General features: G+C 40.0%; 1 protein-coding gene across 2 annotated transcripts in view; it reads right to left on the reverse strand.

Annotated features, from left to right (window-relative positions):
- Positions 1-2,889: 2,889 nt before the first annotated feature.
- The window catches only part of ANTXR2 (ANTXR cell adhesion molecule 2), a 172,129-nt gene continuing 148,633 nt past the window's right edge, over positions 2,890-26,385 (reverse strand). For both annotated transcript variants that reach the window (XM_074950469.1, XM_074950470.1), the window contains one exon: positions 2,890-4,772. In XM_074950469.1, the coding sequence (XP_074806570.1) occupies positions 4,734-4,772 (39 nt within the window). In that variant the 3' untranslated portion in view covers positions 2,890-4,733. The remainder of the gene's footprint in view (positions 4,773-26,385) is intronic.

Below are 26,385 nucleotides of genomic sequence, written 5' to 3' on the forward strand. Positions count from 1 at the left end.
ATTAATATTTGGTGAAAGCCGTAGTTCTTGTTAAATTAAAAACTGACGGAAATGGAATGCTTATAAAATTCCGTTTCATTGTATCTCCGATTATCTCTGGCCAATTACATCCACATATTATCAAAACATTTACAATAAAAGCAAACTTACCACGTTTAGGATGCCTTATTTGTTTAAAATATGTTTCTTTCTAGGATATAGATGCCATAATTGTTTATTCTTCTTGGTGATAAAAAATAGCTCCTACAGGATAGGCTGGTAGCATTTCTACGTGTTCTGTACGTTATTCCCTTTAAAAGATATTTCTCAGATGCACCTTTCTTCTTGGTGTCATTCTCATGTGTGATGCAGTAATGCTTCCTACCTTTCTCAGGATTTGGAGCATCAGTGAATTTTGGTCCTTTTTCAAATTAAACAAATTAAACTACAGAGTGTAAGTATATGAATCTTCTAAACCTAGTTTTGTTTAAATAGCTTGCACTTTAGAATGTAAAGTAGCTTCCTACAGAGGAATAGGATTTGTGGACATATTAGATTATTATGGAATCCAACAGAAAGACACTGACCCCAGATTTCCATTTTGCTAACATTTGAGTTGTTTCTTGAGCTGTTACACCAAATCTGATTGTCTATCTGAAACCTATTTTAATTTAACCGGTAGCATCTGTGTAAAAAACCATTTCATTTTATTTCCTGTCCCCTGGAACTGGCCATTTCACTCCATAATTAATTTGCATTGTTATACATCCACAGTATGTTGTAAATACAGTCTTTGTGATGAAAATGGAGCTCATTTACAAAGCTGGTATTGATGCAGAACTAGTAATTAGATTTATAATGAAGCAAAATGGATGGTAAAGGTCTGTGCTGCACGAGGCTATAGGTAAGCGAAGTAACATGCAATCTCAATATGCATGATTAATACCCTCTCAAGTATTTTTTTAATTGTAATGCAACTGGAATCTAATTTTTAAAACCTATTTTTCTTTTGTTTAAAATCTTTGGGTTTTTTTTTTCCTGATTTTTATGTTTTGCAAAAAATGGTAACTGAGTATTATAGAAAAATGCCTAATTACATGTTTTTAGTATACTCTCTGTCCTCCTTCAAGACCAAAATATTATGTCCCAATAGCTGATTACAGTATCCAAACCATAATGTATAACACACAGAAGCCTGGATTCATTTTAAAGCTTGCATTGGAATGGTATTCCTATGGTCTATTTTTCTACGTATGTAAGAAACCATCTGAGCCTTTTACAACTAGCTGCTTACTTTACATAATATGGAATCCAGAGCATTCATGGATAATAGTGTATGTTCTTCATGGGGAAAATGTATTTATTTACATTCCCCCTTCTACAATGTGATGAGAACTCTCACAGGAATGGATGACCTAAAGTAATTTCACATGTAAAGGGTTACATCACCTAATGCCTCTAGATGTGCTGTCATCTATATTTCCCTCTTTCCTGCTTTCAAAATATGATATTGAAGTAGCAGTGTGCATCTTCCCAAACAAGTTTTTTCATTTTTTTTTTTTTAAAGAGCTACTTCTAGCTGTACAGTTCTCTGGACTCCATTTTAATTTGATTATTTCCCCAAGGTACTAGTGCCTCTGTTGTGCAGTCTGAAATAAATATTAAGACTTTGGTAACGGAACATGGTGTATTTCATAAAGTGATACCAAGGTTTTCATTCCACAAATTGCATTAAATCAATTATTTTAGTTTTATTCAAATTCTTTTGATTAAAGTTAGTGTGTACACATTTGGCTACCATGTCAAATAAATCTTACTTTGTGTCTTTTTAAATCAACGGGTTTTAAACTTGTGCTATCAATTTCTTCCCCAAAAATGTGTTAATGACAGTTATTCCATCTTATAGAATAATGAAGATCTTAAGATTTGCTCTTCAAATGAGTCAAAAGTGTAACATATCATAACATAACAGCATTTAGAACGGGAAACCAGTGCAGATTTCTGAAAAAAAAATTCTGCTCAGCATCAACTGCTCTATGAAAAATTCAAAATGTTGTGTTTTTTTAATAATTCTGGGTAGACAACCATAGAGAACAAGACATGATCATGGAATTTACATGTATATGTATATGGATATATTAGATAAATTATTTTATACACAGAAGATATGTTAGAAAAGAAATCTTCTTAAATTACTTGTTTTAGTTTGAAATAGACTATTTCATCCAGAAAACCTGGCTTTCTACGTGCACTGTTGTTGGTAAATAAAGACTATTTTCCAGGTACCTTAAAATAGATGTGGGATCTCATTAAAAATTGAAAACAAGGGTTTATTTTAACTTTCTGCCTGATTGACCCAAGAACGTTTGCCTGTTTTCCTTCACCATTCTAGAGGTGAGTGTGGGACTGCACCTGCGGTTTGGCAAACCTATTCAGTTGGATTGTCATCTTGAATCAAGGGATAAAAGTGTATCGATTTAACCAGTAGCTTGAAATCAAGTGAAGATTTGCTTGCGTTTGGTCGAGATGAAAAACAAAATCACTCTTTTGTACATACGCACAGCAAGTCATTCCTCCTCCTCTTCAAAAGAAGAAGAAGAAGAAGAAGTCCACCGTGGCATTGGAATGGGAGCTAGAATTCTATGAATGCTACAGTCGACAGAAAGCTCTTTTGGCATTTTATTGGTCTATTTATATTGCTAATGCTACATATCATACATACGGGAGCATCTGGCAAATCTGAAATAGTTGTGGGATAGACAGTAGCCATTTGAGTTAGCCTGTGACATGCCTTCTTGGGAACACACGTGATGCCACAGGAAGGTGGGTCTATCGCTTTAAGCTGGTAGCTAGGGAGACTGTAAAGCCAGCAAAATCATGCTTTAACTGCAAAGGGAGTAAAAAAAGAAGCGATCACAGAAACTTATCTAAGAATTTTATTTATAATCTTTGTGCACACATGGCTGATGATGATGATACCAGTGACATAAATAAACTCGAGCAAAAGATGTAAGCAAGTGGATATATGTAAAGGCTTCTTTCGGCAGTGCCGCAAATTTGGACATCGACCAAGAGAATTATTTGTGTCCCTTGCAATTTCGATGAAGAGCACAAAGGGGATAATTAGACCAGGACGCTTTGCATCGCTCTTTCCATCTTGCGCACATGCATGCCCACCAAATGTGAAATGTTCGCCTTTTCCCCTCCAATGTGATGGTTGTTGAACTTATTTTTAGTGTCATTTGATAAGCCTCCCTGCTCGCAGAGAGACATCCCACTGACCCAGCCACTGGTCATTGTCTATACCAGTTCACATCAAAGCCGGCGCGCTTTGTCAGGTTTCGACTCGAATATCCATTTTGCATCTGAAGTACAGTATCGAAAGTGACTGGATCATTTGAGCCTTTTTCTTCAGCTGCTGCCTCCTTCCTCCCCCACAGTGTTTCCGCTCACGCTAACATAATTTGGCACTGGCGACGTGACACGACGCTGGTTTTTCTAAAAAATTATAATACATACATTGTCAATGTTTTGTGATGGCCAGCGCTCCTGTAAATTTAATTTGTAAATTGATGAAAGGAGGTCTTTTTTCACTGCTGAATCGTAGCCAATGCACAGTGCCCCCTCGAAAACCGGGTAATGCGCATACAGTAATAGGTCATTCAATGTCAAAAGGCATAAAAAAGATGAGCAAAATCTTCACAGGCTGCTGCTTGCTGTTGCTTTTAATTATATTAATTAAACTTTGAAATTCTCATGCAAAGAGAGTTGCTGGCTTGTGACGCTGAAGAGCCCTTGGAGATTTGGGGGGGAAAAAACCCCCTGAGATACCAGCTTTGTGGCTACTGCTTTTTTTTTTAATCTAAAAAAAAATATACATAAGCCTAGAACTGCTAGGTATGTTTATAGATGATGATGTTTTATGCGCTACTGAACTCTGAATGCAAGAAAGGGGAAAAAACCACCAGCCACAGTGTCAAGGTCTTGACGCATCAGTCCCTCAAACTCTGCTCAAGATCTCTGGTTACAGGCTGTCTTCCTGTAGAATAACGCTCTATTAATTTTCTTCCTGTCCTGGGTGCATAATGAAAGAAAGGTGTCTTCCAAAACTAAAGGGCAAAGTCTTGCTTGCTACCAATACCTTGAGGCACCCTGTCTACATTTTGTCATGTGTGTGCACTTTTCAGTGCTAGAATGACAAGATTTCCAGTCAGAAGGTTCCCGTAAGGCACAATGCGATGGGGGACTCAGAAGGATTTTGTGATCTGACATAGCTGTAAGGCACTTTTGCATTTGCTTAGCCTAGTGGGAATTTTTACTCTCCGCCTATGGCTAATAGTTCCTATTTAAATAACGAGTGCCATCGTTGCATCTGAGAGACTTTGCATCTCTACTACAAGCACACTGCGTCCTGAGAATCTGCAGTCCTTTTAAAATCAAAACAAAGCAAAATGATCTTTGGTCGTTTTTTTTTCTCCCCCCGCACATGCGTACTGGATTTTCTATCAAAGCCTAAGCATGCAGGTCAATGCTTCTCTTTTTGTCACTGTTGCAAATCATGGAGTACGGTTGAAATGTAGTCGAACACAAGAGCTTGGTCAATAACACTGGCTTGTGGAAGAGTGGAATGGAAAACTCTTCTGAGCTAAGGGGCTCAAGCTGATCGAAGAAATTTGGAACGTGCTCAGTTGTCTTCGGTTGCTTAGAAAATGGCAGTGTGGAAGTTTTTCGTCCTCGTATCCTCTTAGCTTCCTTTACTGAGTCTGAACGCGGGTAAAGTTAACACATCGGCCCTGAAGGAAAAAACAAAGAGACAATTTTTATTGGTGAGTGAAGTAATAAATACAAAGTAAGGATCCTTGAATATCAGTGCTAACGTGTCACATACAAACAATGACTTAAATGTGTATGCTTTTGGAAATAACACGCATAAACAAATATGTTAAAACTTAATGATGGAAATCATCCATGGCACTCCACCACATTTGGTGTACATATTTATTATACACTTTCCTTATTAAGAGCAATGAGAAGAGAACTGCCATGTTTTGGATCCTCCAGAGGTCATTGTTAAGGAAGATTTAACAAGTCTACACGTTCTGAATAGTTGCTAGAAACACACACAAACTCAACATTGTTGTTCTGTTTTAAACACAATAAAATTAGATCATGTTCAAAATTGGAGATCTTCCCTGTAACGGACAACATATTTCCCATTAAACTTGCTCCAAATAAACATGACTGCCAGTAAAGCATTGATGTTGTGTGGTCGATGCAGGTCTGGTAATTTTATTTAAAATAACCAGAGCTGCACATCTACACCCAGCCTTTTGTACCAAACTGAAACTGTTCCCCATACTGTCAGGTTTATCTCGATTGGTTTATCTAAACTTAAATGCAATGGGCCAAATCATTCTTGGTGTAGCTCTACTGACTTTAGGAGAGTTTAAATCAGGGATGAATTTGGTCCAAAAGTCATTCATCCTGTTGGGAGGTGAGCAAAGAGAAGAGACTAGTTATTTCCAAAAGCTTAAAATGGAAAACAATTTTTACTTAAGGCCACGGCCAGAGCACTCATTGATGGCCACTCTTCAGCTGTGTTGTATTCTTCCCAGAAGGAGCTCCCTTTGAAGATGTCTCACTTGCAAAGAAGCAACACCTTCCTTTTCCAGGATGGAAAAGTGAAAGTTGGACTGAAGCTTAGTTCAGAATTCTGCTAGGGACAGTTCTAGTATTCTCCGAAAATGGATACGGTGTCATTAACGTCTGCTAGTTAGGCTATGCCCATATTACAGCCTATGTCAGCGTAACTTATGTCACTCAGGGGTGTGAATAAACCACCCCCCGAGTGAGGTAAGTTACACCGACGTAAGCGCTCGTGTGCACAGCACTATGTCAGCCACCAACATAGCTTCCACTGTTCCCATCGGCATAGAGCGTCTTCACCAGATGCGCTGCAGGGGCATAGCCGCATTGGTACAGCGGCAGCGCTGTACGTGTAGACATGGCCTAAGTCACAGCACTGGTGGAATATTTCATCTCAAGGTCCTCTGCTAGTGAAAAGATTATTTTCCCCCCTCACCTACTGATACTGTTGGGTACGGCTGTGCAATAGAAAATCATGGTCTGGTTCCTCAATCAGAAGTCAACGCAGTGTGGGGCTTTCCAGCAGGCACCAGTACTCAAGTGTTTGCCATAGAGCGTCTCCTTTGCCATAAAGCACCCAGGTTGGACATCATTTTCATTTTCGAGTGCTGAGCAAACTCCCCCCATCTCGCTTACAGATTAACCACAACTGCATTTTTAGAACAATCTTGTATTAAAGGATCTGTGCACACTCAGAGGGAGATTTTCAAAAGTGCCAAAGCAATTAGGGGCACAAGTTTCACTGAGTTTCATTGACTTGTGCTCCTAAATCCCTTAGGGCCTTTCGAAAATAATTTTAGTTCATAGATGCTTTTAAGCTTTTTTGGAGGCGGGGGGAGAAATCAGGGATCTTGTCTTCTTAACTGTCTGTATCACTCAGCGCATTTTAGAGCTATCCTACAATAATAATAATTAATGATGCCTTTGAATTCATTTAAAAGAGACATTTAAAAGTAAATCATAGGTAAAATGAGCTAGTTTTTGAGTAAACAGATATACCAGTGTTTTGATCCTTTTTTAAATGATTTGTTGGCACTATTACTGTTTCTTTCCTTTTTAAAAAAAAAAAAAAAAAAAAAAACTATGCACTGGGTCCTCAGGAAAATCAGGGCAAAGCTTCATGTTTAATTCATTTATTTTATAACTTTTTTGGTTAAAATACTTCTACCAATAAGGGTACCTGGGTACTAGGTACAGTAACTTAGCATTATTTGGCACCATTCGAGCAAGCATAAACAGATGTCAGACTTTGAGTGGTATGTGAGGAGGCAGTGTTCTCCAGATCAACTGGAAGAATAAATACACAGTGCAGCATGGACCAAGGAAATCTTTTTTTTTTCATAATGCTTTTCTAATGAGTCTCTGTCCTATTTTTCTTGTGATAAATATAACAAAGTGAATGCAAGGTTGGATTAATTGAGGTGTTTCCTTGCTGCTACAATGTTGCTTATAAATGCAGAGAAGATGGAGAGAAGATAAAGTGTGTGAGCGTTAAAATATTCCATTGAAGGTAGAAGATAAAAAGGCACCGTACATTTTCACATCTTGCGTCACAGTTTAAAAAAAATTAAATATAACAAAATGAGTGCTGTAGTAAAAGGCAAAGCATTTCTTGAGCATAAATCTCAAAAGCTCTATGCAAATTCCCATAACCAAGCTATCACTAAAGAAACAATAAAAGCAAGGAAATTCACACCAAAGTGTGATATGGTATGTGAAAAATAGACACAATAAAACATTTACAGAAATTAGTTTTGAGGTGAGGCCCAGTGTACCTTAGGTGAAGACAAGCGTGTTGGAATTTACCCTTCACTGCAAAATTCTTGCTTTTGATTGTTTTGTGTCACAGCCTTGTAGTTCTTTAGATATATTTACGGGTGCATGAATGTATATGAATTTTGGATAACTACTTAGATTATTTTCGCTTTAGTATGCAGATTTAAATGTAGTCAGGGAGGGACAATTCTTGGTCAGTCTTTAAAATGTGTTTTAGTGCACCAACATTTTACTTAAAGACTAAAATGACAGTATTCAGTAAAATATGCTACTCTAGGTCTTCTTGCACAGAATCAATGAGACCTTGTGAAGACTTTGCTTAGCAATAAAAAAAACCTGGCTTTAATACTTCTAAATACAAAATAACTCCTTAGTTATAGGGAAAGACACATGATCTAACCATATAAGGGACTTCAAAGTGTGGACCATGTTCAGCAAATCTGGTAAACTCCACCCTCCTGCACCAGCCAAAATCATAGCATACTATGAGGAGTAATTTTGGCAGAGGGCAACTTGTATTTCTATCTCTGTTCTCACTGGGATCCCACAAGAAAGGTTAGATTTAACTCTTATCATGGCTCTGTTTGCTTTGTGCCACTAATAGCCTCTGAGAGGAGCTGCTATGACAATGAAATCCCTAGCACTGTCTTCTTTGTGGCCAGCACTGCCCACCTCTGTGGCTGCTGAGACTTCTGATGCCCACACCCATCCCCAGGTAAGTGGAGTTGTGGCAGCTTTGCAACCTGACCTACTGATGGCCACCCACTGCCACTTTTTTATATCAAACTGGAGGTGTGCTTGGCTCCTTATTTGATTAAAAAATATTTCAAATTATTCTGAAAGCAAAACAGTCCTGAAACAGAGCTAATTCTGATTAAAATTCAGTAATTAAAAAAACGCCACAGGAATGTCTTAAATTCTTACTGTGGGCTAGACAGCAAGAACAAAATAACAACTGGTGTGATTTGGTCAAATAATTTTATATGGACAAATTTCTTGTGAATAGGTGTTTATAACAGGAACAATGTTACAACTACAAACACAGCAATTACAACTTTCACTAAAGCAGTACAAAGGATACCGCCAAAACAATGGCTAGGATTAACTTTTTCCTCCTAGAATACTATAAACATTTTATTTTATCATCATAATTAAGGTCACATTACTTTTAATTTGGGTTTATTTTCATGACCTTTTAAGGTTAAACACTGGTTTCATTACATAGCTTTTTTAATTTTACTGAAATTAAGAAAAAAATTAAGCATTTGTTTGGTTTTTAACAACACAATCTATGCAAACTTCTTGACAATGGCCTTTCAAAAATGGCTAAAATATTGTTTGAACAGCCCATTGCTAAGATTTATTAAAAAAAATATTACTACTTTTTAATTTATCTCATACTTCCAGGATGAGAAAACAGGGAATTTTGGATCCATATGGTTCAACCAGAACATTTTCCCCAAAGTTATTTTCAAATATTTTCTAACAAAATCTAACAAAGGAAATAAGATGGGCTTAAGTAACTTTGTTTACAGTGTCACAGACTTGCAGCAAAAGAATGGCTGTAGAGAGAGAAAGTATCCTAAGATGACACAGAGTCACATATTCCCCTCTGTCACACAGCGCAGAAGGAAGCAGTATGTAACAACTAGAATGAGATCAGACTTGAAATCCCTGCATGTGAGTAAAAACAACCTAAGCGTTGTTTCTGGCCCACAGGAACTTTGCAGACTGCAGGAAAGGACATGTGGTCTAGGTGCAGGAAAGGGCTTTCAAGCTCTTAAGAGTACTGAGATCACCCTTAGCTCCTCAGGCTCAAGTCTCCACCTTGAATCATCTTGGAGGCTATGGAGCACTGGATGCAACTCCCTCCAGAGCCAACCAACCCGGCTTCTGAGTTAGCCAAAAGTGCTACCTTTAGAAAGTATTCAAGTACTCTCCTTCTTACGGGGCTGAGAACTCTGGCCAATATTTTGTCATGAGGGTATTGAAAGTTATGGATATTAGTGCCTAAGTTTTGAAAAGTTTGGCCTCTGCCTACACAGCCAATCTACCCCTGGAGTTACGGCCTGAGCTGATTCTCAGTCTTTATCTATGAACCCACATCTGGTAGTACCTTAGGCTATCACCATGCTAGCTGGCGTATTTTATGTATCGTCAGGTACTTGCACCTGGAGTTGTAACTGTCATTATTTATTTGCCTGAAACTTTATTCTTATTTTCTTATCGAAAAAGTGGCGGATGAGAGATTTTAAATGGAAAAAATATATATAATAAGCAATCTTTTGTGAACAGTCTGATGCTCACATAAGACAGCTGAAATCAGGATGAAACAGTGAAAATGCTAATTACTTTGAAGGTCAGAAATGTTGTACTGCCATTAATGTAACTGCAAGTACTCCATGCCAACATTGTACAGAACAAGTTTCATGTTTAGATAATAGAATGTGACAAGGAGTGCATCTTTATAATGCCCACACACTAAGGGCACATTAAAAGGTACCAAAGGAAGCCAATGTAAGTGGCCTGTTGTAATTAAACAGTTTAACATGTAGTGTTTTACTGTACATACGTTATCAATTACTATTTGTCGATAAAAATAGGAAGGCTAGCAAACCTTTTTCTTGATCTTCTTTGCAAGTTTTATACATTTACATAATTGTTTCCACTGAATGCTGCCTTATATACAATACAGATGAGGAGGAGGAGAAAGAAGCAAATTCTTACAAGTAACTGCAACATGCAGATTATCATGACTTTCCCCCAATTTAGATATGTTAAAATTGCCACAGAAATGGCCAAAACATCTGTGGAACATTCTTCGCTTCCAAAGATGTTTACCAAATTGATATTAATCCTGGGCTGCACAGAGAGCCCTTCTGACATCAGTGGTGCTCCATGCACAGTGAACAGCAAGCAGGGATTGGGGCTATATTTTATTCCTCTCCTTTACACATCAGCCCTCCTCATCAGACAGGGAAGATGGACAATGGCATTGTCCCCTGATAAGGATGCAGAACTATCAGTTGAGGGATTAGGCCACCGAGGGTCACCTGATCGGTGTGCCTGCAATCAGGGCCACACCTGAAAGGCTAGTTTTCTGAAAACAATTTTCCCTTCTTTCTTTTTTCCACTTGGCTAGCAAACAACTTCTCCCCCTTTATTCTGCTACCAGGATATCCAGGCCCATGGCTAGCACTTCGTTATGTTAACAGGTACCACAATAACCTTCTATTACTTTTTTTCCTATTTAGGCAAGTTGAAATTGCTACTTAAATGGCTGAAATGTATTTGTTATTTTTACAGGAAAATATAAGCCATTTTGACTTTATAATTTTAAATCACAGAAGGAAAACATACAAAAAAGAGGCTCAATCATTTAGATCATTCTTATAGTTGCAAGGGAAGCAAGGAGTTAAAAGGAAATGACCTAAGAGTAAATAGATCACTTAGATAAACACACTCAATAAAAAGCTAGGTTTTGAATATATGTAATATCGTGTGCTTTTTTATTTTTTTAAGGATGATGGAATCCTTCAAACCCATACTCACGCAAGGACTTTAACTTGCAGGTTTGCAGGGTTGGGTGTATAGTTTACAAATCCTGCCCCGCCTTCTCCAGCATGGAGGTTCCCCTTGGAGTGGGACCAGTTCTGTTCCACAGTGCTAGAAGTGGTGAGATTTGGGAAGCACGGCAAGGTGCTCAGTTCTGTAGTGGCTTCCTCAGAAGCTGAGCAAGGAGCTTTGGGGTGGATGAAGGGATCTGCCCTATTATTTATTATGGCCTTGTATCCTTCAGTTTTAGCTCACCTCCACCCTACTGAGGCTCTAGGGCCAGGCAGACTGTAGTAAACCTCCAGGATGTAGTAGCCAAATTTTAAAAGGGGTCTTATTAATGAGTTAGGATAACTCATCAGCTAGAAAAATATCATTGCTACCATATGATAGGAACATATATCATGTAATATTTAAATGTTATCAGGTATCCAATCTATCAAAAAAAATGACAAAAAGAAACATAACTCGAAGAGACATACTCTAATTCTGACCAAAAATGGCAAAAAGCTTCTAAATACAATTGCTAATGCCACTATGTACTCAGAGTAGTACTGTTTTGGGAAGTTTGGGAAATATTTAGCCCCGGGTGATATATTGTATGCATTTTCCCATACTTTTTTGTCTTCAGTTAAAGCAAAGTTCTGGAGTAACATGACTGTATGAATGTGTTTGTACCATGTAATACATCAGAATAGTGGTCATTTGTAGAATGGACTGACTTGAGAAAAGTTTGTCTGTCTGTTTTATATTTTATGAATACTGGCTACTGTCCAATGATCCCTGCACCGGCAACTGATGTTTAATATAGCGTACACCATGATGAAATGCTTTCAGGATACATTCCACTCTCTGGGCCAATACTGGACCTATGTCGTACATGATGAAATAATTTACTGCAAAGCACAGTTGATTCAATGGAAGAATCAACACAAATTTGACAATGACCACCTTGAGATGGGAACATGCATTGTGTAACGAATTTCATGGATATATAGGCAGTGTGATGCAGGAAAATGGGTTTGAAGACATCCTTGTAGAAGGCAATATCTATGGCATTTCATTCATCAGCCATGCTCTAAAAGGGAAAGCATATAAGGGGAAAGCATGGCATTAGAATCCACAAGCTTAGGAATGAGGCAATGACTTGCTTGAAATAGATGGCACTAGGCAATTCCATAAACAATGATGTGCTTCCAGAAGATGAGTAGAGATGCAGCTTGCAGAAAGCTTGAACATGCCCTGAAGTATTTGAAGATGTGGACAAGGCATTCAGAGTGGAAGCACAGAATGCTCGGGCAGACTTCATGACAATACCCAATCACTCCACCATCCCATGGACACTTGCGTTACTTAAGAAAAGTATTGTTCAGATACATTTCTGTTCTGGGAAAACTATGTAATGGATTTCTCCCACCCAACTACTGATGGATTATGTAGCAGCAAAGAGAGACTATAACAAGTCCATGGAGCTTGAGATATTTTGCAGAGATGATTCCACTTGACTTCCAGCGGGGCCATGTAAATTATACTAGATGGGGTTGTACAATTGTAGCAAAAAACAGACTTCCAGAGGAGCAGAAGCCAGATATGTATCATGCCCTCATTGTTAGGGAGCAGTGTACTGGACTGCCAGAACCTTCCATGGCGTATGGCATGACATGGCCATCAAGCAGTCTCTCAACAAGGACTGTGGGAAGCACCATCATCTTTGCATAAAAGATAAAGCTCTGACCAAGTATCTGACTGCACATTTTAAGGCAGCTGTAACAGCTAACAAAACAAATGTGTGGAATGCAGCCTTCAGCAACGTATCTCCACAAAGAAGCTACCACAAAGTATGTGGCAGCAGATGAAAGTGTTGTCCAAGATAATATAAAAGTTGAGACGTAAAGTATGATGAATCCTTTTAGCATTGAACCTGGAACAAGCTCAGACAACGAACAGTCACTTGTGAACATTGCAATGTCTACTGTGGACCCACCTGAAACTGCAGAAAGTTTGTGCATTATGAGAGAGAATGGTACACAACAAGCAAAGCAGTTTGTAAGCAGTAGACTGCAAAGGAGTGAGGTAGACCTCTTTGATCCCATAAATGGGCATAATCTCAAATCATTTGGAAATCTCAACAGAACAATCAAACAAAAGAAGATGCACACAGCACAAGCAATAACTATTGATCGTCACATATTCAGCAGGTGGACAATTATTGGCTAGTCCAGAGATGCCGATATCCAGGGTTTGATGAAGTATAAACTGGCACCTGTCCCACTTCAACTTGGATCTCTAAGAAAGACCCAAAAGAGCAACACACAGTCTTGGCTGGAAAAAAATCTGTCAATAGTTGAGCTATCAGCATCTGAGGAGCCAACATTAGCTATTATTGACCTCATGGTGCTTCTGCAGATGGTACGTACTGATACTGCCAAGTACAAAACTTTTGGGGAGCTGTTTGATCAGCTGATGAACATTTATCCTTGGACTACGCCCACACCTTGAATACTTCATGTGATTCTAGTTGCTCCATCTCAGAAAAATATATTAGAAATGGAAAAGGTACAGACAAAGGCAACAAAAATGACTCAGGGTATAGAACAGCTTCCATATGAGGAAAGATTAACATGACTGGGACTGTTCGGCTCACAAAAGAGATAACTAAGGTGGGATATGACAGAGGTCTGTAAAATCATGAATTGTGTGGGAAAAGTGACTAGAGAAGTGTTATGTACCCCATCAGATCACACAAGAACCAGGGGTCACCCAATGAAATTAATAGGCAGCAGGTTTAAAACAAGCTTAAGGAAGTATTTCTTCACACAACACACAATCAACCTGTGAAACTCATTACCAGGGGGCATCGTGAAGTCCAGAAGTGTAACTGGGTTAAAACAAAGAATTAGATAAATTCATGGAGGATATATCCATCAATAGCTATTAGCCAAGATGGTCATGGATGCAATTCATGCTCCGGGTGTCCCTTAAACCTCTGACTGCCAGAAGCTGGGACTTGAAGACAGGGGATCGATCACTTGAAATTGCCCTATTCTGTTCATTCCCTCTGTAGCATCTGGCACTGGCTGCTGTCAGAAGACAGGATACTGGGCTAGATGGACCATTGGTCTGACCCAGCATGGCTAGTCTTATGGTCTTATGACTAAAATGTCAATACACTGTTGGTGGTGGTGAGAATTATATAAACGAAGAATCAATCAAGTATGGTGAGAGCGCCTGCGGAGGAAATGTCCAAATGCAAGAAGTCTGATGTGCTCCAATACATGTGACAGTGACGACTGTAGCAACAGAGCATTGACCACGTCAGACACAGATTCTGAGGGGAGCGGTAGAAATGTTTCAACTATCTGCAAATTACTGTGACTATTTTTGTGACTAATGTAGCTCAGAAGGGTGTTGCATTAGACATTCAGCAGCTCATAGTTATATGTAATGGTTACATTAGAGCACATGGTTATACTTATGTCTTTGGCCCAGCAGATAGTGCATATATATATATATATATATATATATATATATATATATATATATATATATATATCTACGGCTAAATATTTCCCAAACTTTCCAGAACAGTACTATTTTGAGTAAACAATTGCATTATGGATTTAGACTGTTCTCAGTGGTACCAGATGACAGAACAAGGAGTAATGGTCTCAAGTTGCAGTGGGGGAGGTTTAGGTTGGATATTAGGAAAAACTTTTTCACTAGGAGGGTGGTGAAGCACTGGAATGGGTTCCCTAGGGAGGTGGTAGAATCTCCTTCCTTAGAGGTTTTAAGGTCAGGCTTGACACCTGGGTGGGATGACTTAGTTGGGGATTGGTCCTGCTTTGAGCAGGGGGTTGGACTAGATGATCTCCTGAGGTCCCTTCCAACCCGGATATTCTATGATTCTATGATTATCAATTGTATTTAGAAGTTTTCTACCAATTTTGGTCAAAATTAAACTACATTTCTATGAGTTACGGCCCTTTTTGTGATTTTATGATTTTGTTTGGATTGGGCACCTGATAACGTTTAAACATTACATGATATAGAAAAACTACACCACTTCCAGCATCTCCATCCACCTTAGTGGTGACTACCAGACACCTGCCTAACGCGGTAGCAATGAAATTTTTCTAGCTGATGTGTTGCCCTCAGTGCTCAAAATGGGGCCAGTAGATTAAAGACAAAGCTATCTTTGGAGGAAGGTTCCTCTCATGTTCTCACGTGCAGATCCCAGCTCTCAGCTAGATATTCAGGTAGGGCACTGGGGATTGGATTGACTATTTGTACAGCACCTTTCATCAGAGGACTCATAACATCCTATTAATATTAACTATCAAAACAGCCCTGTGCTGCCAATATTAAATATTAATAAATCATAAAAATACAATGTCCTATAGATGGGCAAACTGAAGCATCCAGAAGGTAAGAATCTGATTTTCAGAGATGCTGAGCACCTGTAACTCCAAATGGAGTCAATGGAGAGCTGCAGGTGCACACCGGCTCTGAAAATCAGGTCGTGAATTATTTACCCAATATCACACAGTGAGTGAGAGTTGGTTCTGTGAAAAGAACCCAGGAGTCTTGGTTGCAGCTCCCAGGTTCCTGCTTTAAATCAGCAGAAAGGCTCCCTCATGTAACAGGGTGTGATATTTATTAGATAATTAAAATAAGACATCAGAATATTAAATTATTGTTTTGACCAATTTGAACTTTGGTTAAAGTGTATAAAACGTAAGTTATTTTTGGCATCCAGTATTAAAGCCTGCTTGCACTACGAACCTAATAACATAGATGAATTATCATCACAGCCATGTTCCCACTGCCAGCCCATGTGGTGGCTTAATGTTTCACTCATGTTACCGTACTCAATTAAACAATCAATACAACCAATTTGAATTCAGATGTATCATGCCTTGTAAATCATTGGGTCATAAACCTTAACAATACCAACATGTAATCAGTATAAAACTGAACTAAATTAGTGTCTTAGGGCTACAGTAATTAAAAAGTGAGTTATGCAAGCATTCCATGATTTTCCCACAGGAGATGGGAGTTGCTTGGATGCATTGGGGTCAACATTTTAAAAAAAGAACCAGAACTGTTTTGTGGATGAATTGTAGTTCCTGTAGGAACTACAGGAACAGAATATGCTGAACATTTAAAAAAGGGAGAGGGAGAGAGAGAGAGAGATATCCAGTAACAGTTTTATGCAGACAGCAGTAATGATCATTTTATGTCACTTCGAAATCATTTGCTATATTTGAATATCTTAAAATAATGTTTCTTCTTAGCTGACTGGGCAATAAGGGTACACGTCCTTGGCACACATTGCTTTCAAAGGTAACGGATGAATGTGTCAAAGTGCACAATAGGGCACAAGGTACCAATGCAAAAAAGTCAAAAGAATGTCTATTGTTGAAATGGCCATATTCCTTTTCCTGCGTGACCTACAGAACAGCTGTTACACTGGAACAACGCAATTAGTATACTGGGGAGGAATACCTTGTGGAGTGCACTTTGTTAGAAGCCTGGAACTCAACTAATCTGTTGACTCTAACTATAAAGGAATCACAATTTGTGTGTGTGTGTGTGTGTGTGTGTGTGTGTGTGTGTGTAGTGGACAAATGTTCTTTGATCCCAAAGACTCATAACAATCATTTAGCATTTATATAAGACTTCTGAGGCCAAATTCACAGTGGAGGAACAGGGTGAAACTCCATTGCCTTCAGTTGAGTTGTGCCCTATCTGCCCAAAACACTGTACATTAACTAATTTTTATATATATTTACATTTATGCAAAACATTGAAAAGATGTCTATCCATAAACTCTAGGCACTCTTGATTTATATACATACGTATAATACTAAACACGTGGTGGGGGGGGGGGAGGACACTAAGAATTTCTTGAAACAGAAAGAAATGTCTAACTTTGAGGCACCTGAAAATGTTTTTGATTGGTCAAACTGAGAAGATGGTGTGGTTGACAAAACACCTTGTCTGGATGTCTTTGAGAGAGACACATGGTCAGTGTCTTCGGGGGACTCTGAAAACCCTCAGATTTGGGGAATCTCAATCTCATTCAAGTGACAGCACCTTACCCTCTGGACTTTGGGGAAATCCCTTGATTTATCCAGGCCACAAATAGACCAGTGTGGACGTCAGCTCATTGCCACCGGAGCAGCTGAACCCTAAGCAACCTCTGGGATGTGGATTCCTGGTATATCCCACTCCCTCGTGTGCTTTCCTTTCCCTATTTTTTCCTCCCTTTCTTATTCTTATTTTTTAGCTTCTGTCTAATCAATTCCAAGCCTGACCATTTTTGGAAGTGAATGAATTTCATGATTTGAGACCAGCATGACAGCTAAGGCAGACTAATCAGCTCTCCGCAGAGTGAAGGAGGGTTAGTGGGAATGGCTTCAGTATGCCAGCCAGATGTCCTTCCAGACCAGGAAACCAGCAGGGTCCTGAGGTTAAAGCACACCTGACTGTAACTGACCAGGCGGCGCCCTGTATCTTGCCTACTGCACACAAATCAAGCAAGCACCAGGGAGACAGATGTTTCCCCTTTCCTATCTTTTCTCATTTCCCCTTGTGCTTGCCTTTGTCATATTTACAATAAACCTCACAATAAAAACTACTAAGCTGAAATCCAGGAGTAGATGGACTCCCCCCTCCAAGAAATACTTTTAGTACCTGCAAGAGACTTTTTAATTTAACATCTTTCCCCATGAAGGACTTTACCGAATGGCAATGAAAGAAAGGAACACTAATCCTGAAATCAATAATTATTTAACTTGTGAATACCAAATATCTTAAGTTTTCTGTTTTGCTTTTCTTTATTGGATGTTTCATAAATGTTTTAAAAAGGTATCTACGATGTGGCTGCAGTAGTAAAAACAAGCAAGAATCTCTTATACAAAACCCTGCACCCACAGCTGGCTGTTTAATGTTATTACAAGGGTTCCAATAAGATCTTTTAGTTTGTTATCCCTTTATCACACCACCATCCTACAAGTGCAGTTGTGCTGACAGCCCCATACTCCTTTTTAGCACCACAGAAAGTTGAATGCAGCAATTACGCTCAACTCTGAATAGGTCTTGAAATCATTCTCTTACTATTTACATAGCTGGACTCTCCTGCCTAGTCCTCCTGCCTAGCCTTGTCTTAAGAAACACTCCCTACCCACCATCCCTGAATATTTTTTCTTCTCTATGTTTTGCTTCACATGCAATATTCTCTAGTAATTCAAAAGGAGGGGTGGGGACATGGGCGAAAATCTGGAGAATCATGGAAGCTAGGGATGGAAGGGATTATGTTATCCATCCCTCTTCCAGTGCTGAACTGTATAATCTCAAGCACTGAGTCACACAACTGTACATTGTCCTTTGTGCATCTGATTTTGCTGCTTTAATACATTGAGCTGCTGTCAGTCAGCCTAGGAAAATGTTCCCTGTTCATGACTGAATGGTTCGGCATGCAGTTTATCCCTTATGGAAACAATTTCATTCTTCAAGCAGCTTCATTTACTGAATTCTTTGTTACTGTTGTTTTCCACAATAGATTTTGTTGGGTTTTTTTAAAATTATTGCTCTGCCATACAATATGTCAGCTGTTTTCTAGCAGCCTGGCTCACTTAGGTCCTTACCCTCCTCCCGCTGACGTCAATGTCCAAACCCCAATTGATTTCATTGGGAGCAAGATAGGACCCATCAACTCCCAAGTCCAAATTCAACCTTCCTGCCCAGTTCAGTGAGAGCTCAGGATGCTGGACATTTTGTAGGAGGTATTTGGAACCTGGGAGGATCACACCTGGGGTACACTATGCCTGGATCTGTGGATTAAAGCACAGCTGCTGGTGCCCATTACTCACGTGAGCTCTGTGCATCCAAGCCAATTCCTCAAAGACCATCTAACCATGAGATATATCAGTAAAAATAAAAGAAAATATTTTGGACTATTACTCTTTTAAATCAGCTTTTTTGATTTGTCTCTTACATAAACCCTATTCTCACAATGTCATTGTAGTTCTTCATCAAGGAGCTTTTCTGTTAAGCCTGAGTTTCAAAACCCAAAAAAGTGGCCTCTCTCTACAGCTCTTCCATACATCCCTTGGGATCACTGGTGCGATGCTGATTTCCAGCAGCTGAGAACCTGGACCCCCCCAAATTTTAATTTTTTTGAGCATCGTCCACATCACTCAAACAACACTTGGACTTAGTTTCACTTTCTGGCAGGTGTCACCACTGGGAAGGTCAAATCCATGTCAGCCACGTCCAAAATCTAGCTCTTTTCAAGAGGGTCTGGGTTGTTTAGGTCTTTTCTTGAGGGAAAGACATGGAATACAATGGCTGGAGAACCTCTTGCCTCTGGCAGGGAGATCCACACTGGGAGTCCAATCAGCTGCTGTGCTCCCAGTGGGGAGCAGGGAGCTGGGACCTGGGGGGCAGCAGGGCTCCCTGTGGGGATCCCGGGTGGCAGCCCAAACTGGGAGGCTTGGTGGTAGTCTGGGTTGGATGGAGGCCGGGCAGCAAGCTGGCTGGGGAGCCAGCTTTCTTGTTAATTTCAGGACTCCAGCCAAGACAGCCAAGAGCCAATGTAAGGAACGCAGCGTCTACACAGACACTGTGTTGCTCTTACTACAACGACATAAGCCCTATTCCTCTCGTGTAGGTGGAGTTATGACGTCAGTGTATTAGGGCACTTACATCGGTGGGAGCAAGGCTGTAGTGTAGACACTGACACAGTTAGGTTGACATAAGCTGCCTTATATCAACCTAAGTCTGTGGTGCAGATCAAGCTCCAGACTGATAACAGGACAACAGTATGTGCTGACGTATCTGTTTCAGGTTAAGTACCAGACTCCAAATGTGTTACAGCATTTAGAAACTGACATCACTGATTTCCTCTCTCACGTAGCCAACAAAAGCAATATCAGTTAGAGCAAGTGTCATGTTGCCTGGTCTACAGGGCATTAAAATTCTACTGGCATTAACATTCTTGTGCTCTTTACTAGCTCCCTGCACTGGATGTATTTCACTGTTATAATATTACACTCACCTCGTAAATATCTGTTGACAAGCTGGAGCATACAACTGGAGTTCAGTTTATAGTTTTTTAAAAATACCAATAGCTGATTTATACATTTACTTTGGAAAGGGGGTTACTGAACATCCATGTTCCATACAGCTGTAAACAGTGTTTAAAGTTTTAAATTGGTGTTCCTTTCTGTATCTCTCACTGCCTTATGCACTCTCTAACTAACAAAGAGGTTCAAATAATCCCCAGTGTCAAGGGCTGACCAAGTGGGAACATCATATCACCCAGTTTTGTTGATAAAAAACAACATACTGCACTACCAAGGTTTTAGTGTTAACATTACCACTCTTGCAGATGCATATTGCTGCAAGTATCTGTTATAGCTGAAGCTCAACTGTTTGACATATGTTGTAATATTCAATTTCCAATCCCTGTGTATGTTTTATTATTACACACAAGACAATCCACCATACATTCATTGAGTTCTATACCTGCCAGCTGTTATTTCTGACTATAGAGATACTCTCATTAGGTACCCATGCAACTTGAACGAAAGAACGAACGAACGAGACTAATCTGAAGACCTGATCAGGCCCTGAACCATGAACCATTATACTCTGGTGGATATTTAGTACCTGGGGAACGGTGGCTTGCAGCATTGTGCAGTATTTTAACAGAATAACTCAGCAATGAATCTATTGTAGCAACAATGATGTTGAACTGCCCAAAGTTCCCAGTATTATGGCTGCTATAAAAAGTTGGCATGAGTACTATTTTCTGAAGCTGCCTATGTACTAAAGAAACTGTGGATAACATTTCTTTTTTAACTACCCCTTTCTCTAAAAATTAATTATTGGCTGAAATGTCACCAAGCAAGATAAGATAAGATCAAAATAAGTTTAATGGCATCTGAGGAAAAGAGGCTGCTGAGGAAAACAGAAAGGAACATAAACTCTGGCAAGTCAAGTGTAAAAGTATAATGAGGTAGGCCAAAAAATAATTTGACGAGCAACTAGCAGAAGACACAAAAACTAACAGGAATTTTATTTTTTAGCCTGCCAAAGTAGAAAGCCTGCCAAAAATTCAGTGGGGCCACTGGACGATCACAGTGCCAAAGGAGCAATCAAGGAAGAGAAGGAAGTTGCCGAGAAGCTAAATGAAGTCTTTGCATTGGTCTTCTCTGCAGAGGATGTGAGGAAGAGTCCCACACCTGAACCATTCTTTTTAGGTGACAACGCTGAGGAACTGTCCCAGATTGAGGTGTCAGTAAAAGAGGTTTTGGAACAAATTGATACATTAAACAGTAATAAGTCACCAGGAATAGATGGTATTCACCCAAGAGTTCTGGAGGAATTCAAATATGAAATTGCAGAAGTACTCACTGTGGTATGTAACCTATCGCTTAAACCAGCCTCTGTATCAGATGACTGGCGGATAACTAATACGATGCCGAATTTTGAAGCATCTGGTACTGGCCAGTGTTGGAAGACAGGATATTGGGTGAAACGAACCATTGGTGTGACCCAGTATGGCCATTCTTATCTTATGATGTTACTTAACAACTGTTGGGGAGAATAGCACCGTTGGATCTGATTCTCCTTATAAAGTCATTTAGGCCCTGATTCAGCAGTTCAGCACAGATCTTAAACATGTGCTTAAGTTCCACTGAAATCAGTGTGACGTACAGATGTGTCTAAAGTTAAGCATGTGCTTATATGCTTTGCTGCATTGGAGCCTTTCACCTGTACAAAGTGAGTGGGTGGTTGTAAAATGCTAGCATTCTGATCTGGTAGTATTTTATGCCCACTTTGTACAGATGTAAAGGACAAAATCTGGTGCAAGGCAGCGGGGAATCGGGAGCATTATTTCCAGTGTTTTCAGAACACTGGTAGCTTTTGGAAAATGCTATTAACAGCATTTCCACCCCACTAATAATGCTTATTTTGTAACTGGACATATGGACATTTCAACACTGTTGCTGCAGCGTATAAAACCCTCATGTACACATTTATCAGTGGTTTAACCTTGTGAACACCCGGACAGAAAAGGCTTTATAGTTTGATAAATCGCACAGCACCAAACTTACAACCTTTCCCAAGATTTCTGATCATTAAGAGGCCACAACTTATGGATATAGTTTCAAACTTATTCCCCCCCACACTCTAAAATTTCATACATGCACGCACACAGTGCAGAAAAATTCTGCCAAACTGTTTCCAGCTTCCAATAGCATTTACAAAGTTAGCATGAGTAAGACACAAGCAACCCTTCCTGAGATTGGTGAGCTCATACAAGTAGTGCCATCACCCGTGAGTCATGACCAGCCCCATTGCAATCAGTGGGACTACTTGTGGGTGTAAATGCTCACCAGTATGAGTAAGGGTTGCTTAATCTACCGAATGAAAGGAACTCCAGCTTGTTTACTATTATTTGTCTTTGTTTGCATCTAGAAGCCGGAGTGCCATCCTGCTAGACATATGATAAAGAGAGGGTTCCTGAGGAGCTTTCAATCTAAGTATAAGAAGGGAGGCAGGCGGATACAGGGGGAGCACAAGGAAACAATGAGATGGTATTGGTCCACATGACAGGCACAGCTCAGCCTGCTTTTGTTGAATTGCCTGTAAAGGTTTTGGTGATGGAGAGGGGAGGAATTTCTTATCCTCTGCCAAGTTTTCTGCAACTGCTTTCTTCAGCAGTTCTACAAATAATCTGCTGCATTAGAAGGAAATGGTTGTGACAAGCTGCTTCTCCTGTGAATCAGCCTTCCGGGTCTAGAGGATGACACACCGACAAGCTGCTGAGGTGGGTTGTCTGGTTCCGAGGGGAGAATCAAACTCTATCCATTTGTAGCATCTGCTTCAAAAGGAGGATGTGGTGAATATTTTATTCAGCAGAGCTCGAGGTCTCCTATCTCTAGGGGGCAGGAGTCTGCTGATTTCCTTATACCAGGCACGTATTGCTGATGCAAAGGGGAAGGATGAGGAGGCCATGTTTCTGTCCCACCAGTTTCTCTGTTTTCCCATGCATCTGATCCCTTGGCAGAAAGGCTCCCTCACGAGGGAACACTTTGCCTCCACAAGAATGCTCAATACTCTGACACAGTTTGACCCTTCTGAAATATACAGGACTTTATCACCACTTTAAATGACTACTAATGGAGGGTTCTTCCCATTCAGATTTAAGTATGCCCTTGGCGGGCGAGACCAAGTTCCTTCTCATTGTCAGAGGGAAAGTGTCTAGTCATGGAGGGCATAGGGTCAAATAACTTGCGCAAAATTTTCTCCCCTGTGATTCACAATCTGATATTTGGGGCTGTGATTTGGGAAGTTCCCCATCCTTCATTGAGGAAGTGGAAGAGTAGGATTCTGCAGAGGAATTCATTTCCGTGTGACATCTCCTGGACTCTTCCTTGCATTCTTTTGGAGGAATTTTTACATCTTCTGGGGATTTCTAGAAGAAGTTGAAAATATCTGAGAATTCTAGATGTTTTCTCATAGATGAAGTCTTCCTTCCCGACCTCCTCCAAACTTTTCTGGGAGGGTTTCCTTGGCAGGAAGAAGAGCTCTCTCAGACCCTTTTACTCTGACTCTCTGTGAGGGCTCAGGCTAAGCAGGCTAAGGAGGAACGATCAGCAGGACAAACAGAATCTATCTGCTCATTTCCCATTGTCCATTTAAGGACCTTTGGAGTCACACCCACTCACAGCCCCTGTGCTGGGAAGGGCAGCAGAATGTCAACAACCTGAGGTCCCATTCAGTGTAGGGAGGGCTCCCTGTTGGAACCAATCTGCAGATGAACAAAGGGGTCCTACTTCACCCTTATTCCTATAATTTCATTATTTTCTTTTTGCAGCTCCTTGTGGAGTGTATTACAATCATATCTGCAAAGGCTGAACGCTGGAAAGTGTGAGAATACGCTATTAGATAACGTGAGCTTCGAAAAGCCACAACAGAAGCTGTAAAAAACATCTTCACAAAACAGATTGCTCACCCCTCCATTACATTACATACTTCCATTTTTTGCCAAAAAGGAAGGAAGAAATAGTGACAACAGCTCTTTCGTGCAAAGCAGTCTTTTTACATGAGCTTCCAGAGCTAACTTAAAAAACGATCCCAGTACATTTTGTAGCAAAGTAACATGTTCTCACGCTCATAAAATTGTATGCCCTGTAGAAGTGGAACATGAGCCCAATCCAAAGCCCAGTGAAGTCAATGGGGAGTCTTTCCATTGACTTCAATGGGCTTTGGATCAGGCCCCCTCTGTTCTTTTGTATAAGTGGAAAATGGCAAATCGGTCTCATGGTGATAATGTTCCCGGAGCAGATATCTCTAGAGCATAACTAACATGTCTGCTCTTTTACCCTCTGCTTCTTGTGCATCACCCAAACTTTTACCGCTTTGTGCCTCAGTTTTCCCATCTAAAAATGGGGATATTATTACTTATCTCCTTTGTAAAGTGCTTGGAGATCTACTAATGAAAAGTGGTACATAAAAGCTAGATATAATTGTTATTACTACTGCTCTCTTCATTATCTATCTCCCACTCTTGCTTTCACACTTTACTTCACACTGATCCCTAACCCTGGAACAGTTTCCCTCTCCTATAGAAACACGGTCTTATTCTCTCATCCTTCAAATCCCTATTTAAATCCCACTTCTTCCAGGAATGCTTACTGCATTCTCTTCCTCCTCGTTTCTCTCTCCACACCCTACTGTTCCTGAACCTTTATACTTTTGTTTGGCTTTCATGTCTAAGAGCCAGATCCTACAAACTCTTACTCAGAGAACTAATCCCATTGACTCTCACAGGGCTATATTCATAGACTCACAGAACTGGAAGGGACCTTGAGAGGTCATCTAGTCCAGTCCCCTGCACTCGTGGCAGGACTAAGTATTATCTAGAGCAGTGCTTCTCCAGCTATCTGATATGGGGGACTGGCAATTTTTTTTTCCAATGTGCGCGCAGGCCAGCAGCCGATGGCTCGCGGACCGGCACTGGTCCGTGGACCACCACTTTCAGTAGCACTGATCTAGACCACTCCTGACAGGTGTTTGTTCAACCTGCTCTTAAAAATCCCCAATGATGGAGATTCTACAACCTCCCTAGGCAATTTATTCCAGTGCTTAACCACTCTCACAGTTAGGAAGTTTTTCCTAATGTCCAACCTAAACCTCCCTTGCTGCAATTTAAGCCCACTGCTTCTTGTCCTATCCTCAGAGGTTAAGAAAAAACATTTTTCTTCCTCCTTGTTGTAACAACCTTTTACATACTTGAAAACTGTTACCATGTCCCCTCTCAGTCTTCTCTTCTCCAGACTAACTCTATTCTCAGCTGGCGTAGGCTTCATTGAAGTAAATGGAGCTAGAGTGATTTATACCAGCTGACAATCTGGTCCATAAAGTTTTACAGAATCTGGCCCTTAGATGCTAAGGCTTTGTAGGCAGAGAAAGCTTCTCATTATATACTTGTAAAGAGGCATGCACATTTATAATGTTAAGCAGGTGATTTTAATAAATTCTGTAACGATTATGAAAAAATAATTTCAAGAAATGGTGGGGAAATGTGTAGCTGCTACAAAATGTTCACAAGACCTCAATGAATTCCTATTTGTGAGTGTGATTTATAAGCCCACTGGCATAGCAGGTAAGACACAGCTATAACATGATTCTAAACAGCTTAGACTTGGATTGCTTTGTGGCTGGAAAGACAGTCTCAGCAGAAATCTTGCTCTGCCGCACAAACACATGAACACATACTGTAATAACAGCCCTCTAGATGCCACTGTGATCCAGCTGTCCCTTCACCAACCAATGCTTTTACAGTGATATCCGATAACTGGATCCCTTGCAGTTATAATGAATTCAGAGTTAATGACATTGACCACTGGGTCCAGTAAAGAATCTGAATGCCAAGCTATTTCCCTCCCCCTGCTTAACCAATGTCGGCTTTTCTGGTACAATGAGCACACGTCCAAGATTCAACATTCCCTCCTATGTTAACTGCAGACAAACCCCCCTGATGCATAATTAGGCATGTGTTTTAACCCAAGTGGATTAGCAATCACAAACTTCCATATCTGAAGTACAGAGATATTGGACAAAAAATATCCTCTCTGCTCTGAACTGTGCTGAAAGTTTTTTGTGCTAAAACTTTTTTGCTTGGGCCAAAGCCTTAAATCCTTCATCAATAAAACTCCCATGGAAAGCCACATTGAAGATAACTATGCCGAATATATTTTTGCTTGGGGCCAAATCAACCCCTTACTTACTTTTTTTTTTCCTGTTATGAACAAATAGTTTTTATGAAAGAGGATGTATAGAACTACCTTGATTTTAAATAGAATACTGCCAGGTGCTGTGAAGGGTCACACACATCTCTGCCAATTTACC

The sequence above is a fragment of the Natator depressus genome, chromosome 4, assembly GCF_965152275.1.
Source record: "Natator depressus isolate rNatDep1 chromosome 4, rNatDep2.hap1, whole genome shotgun sequence".
Classification (NCBI taxonomy): domain Eukaryota; kingdom Metazoa; phylum Chordata; order Testudines; family Cheloniidae; genus Natator; species Natator depressus.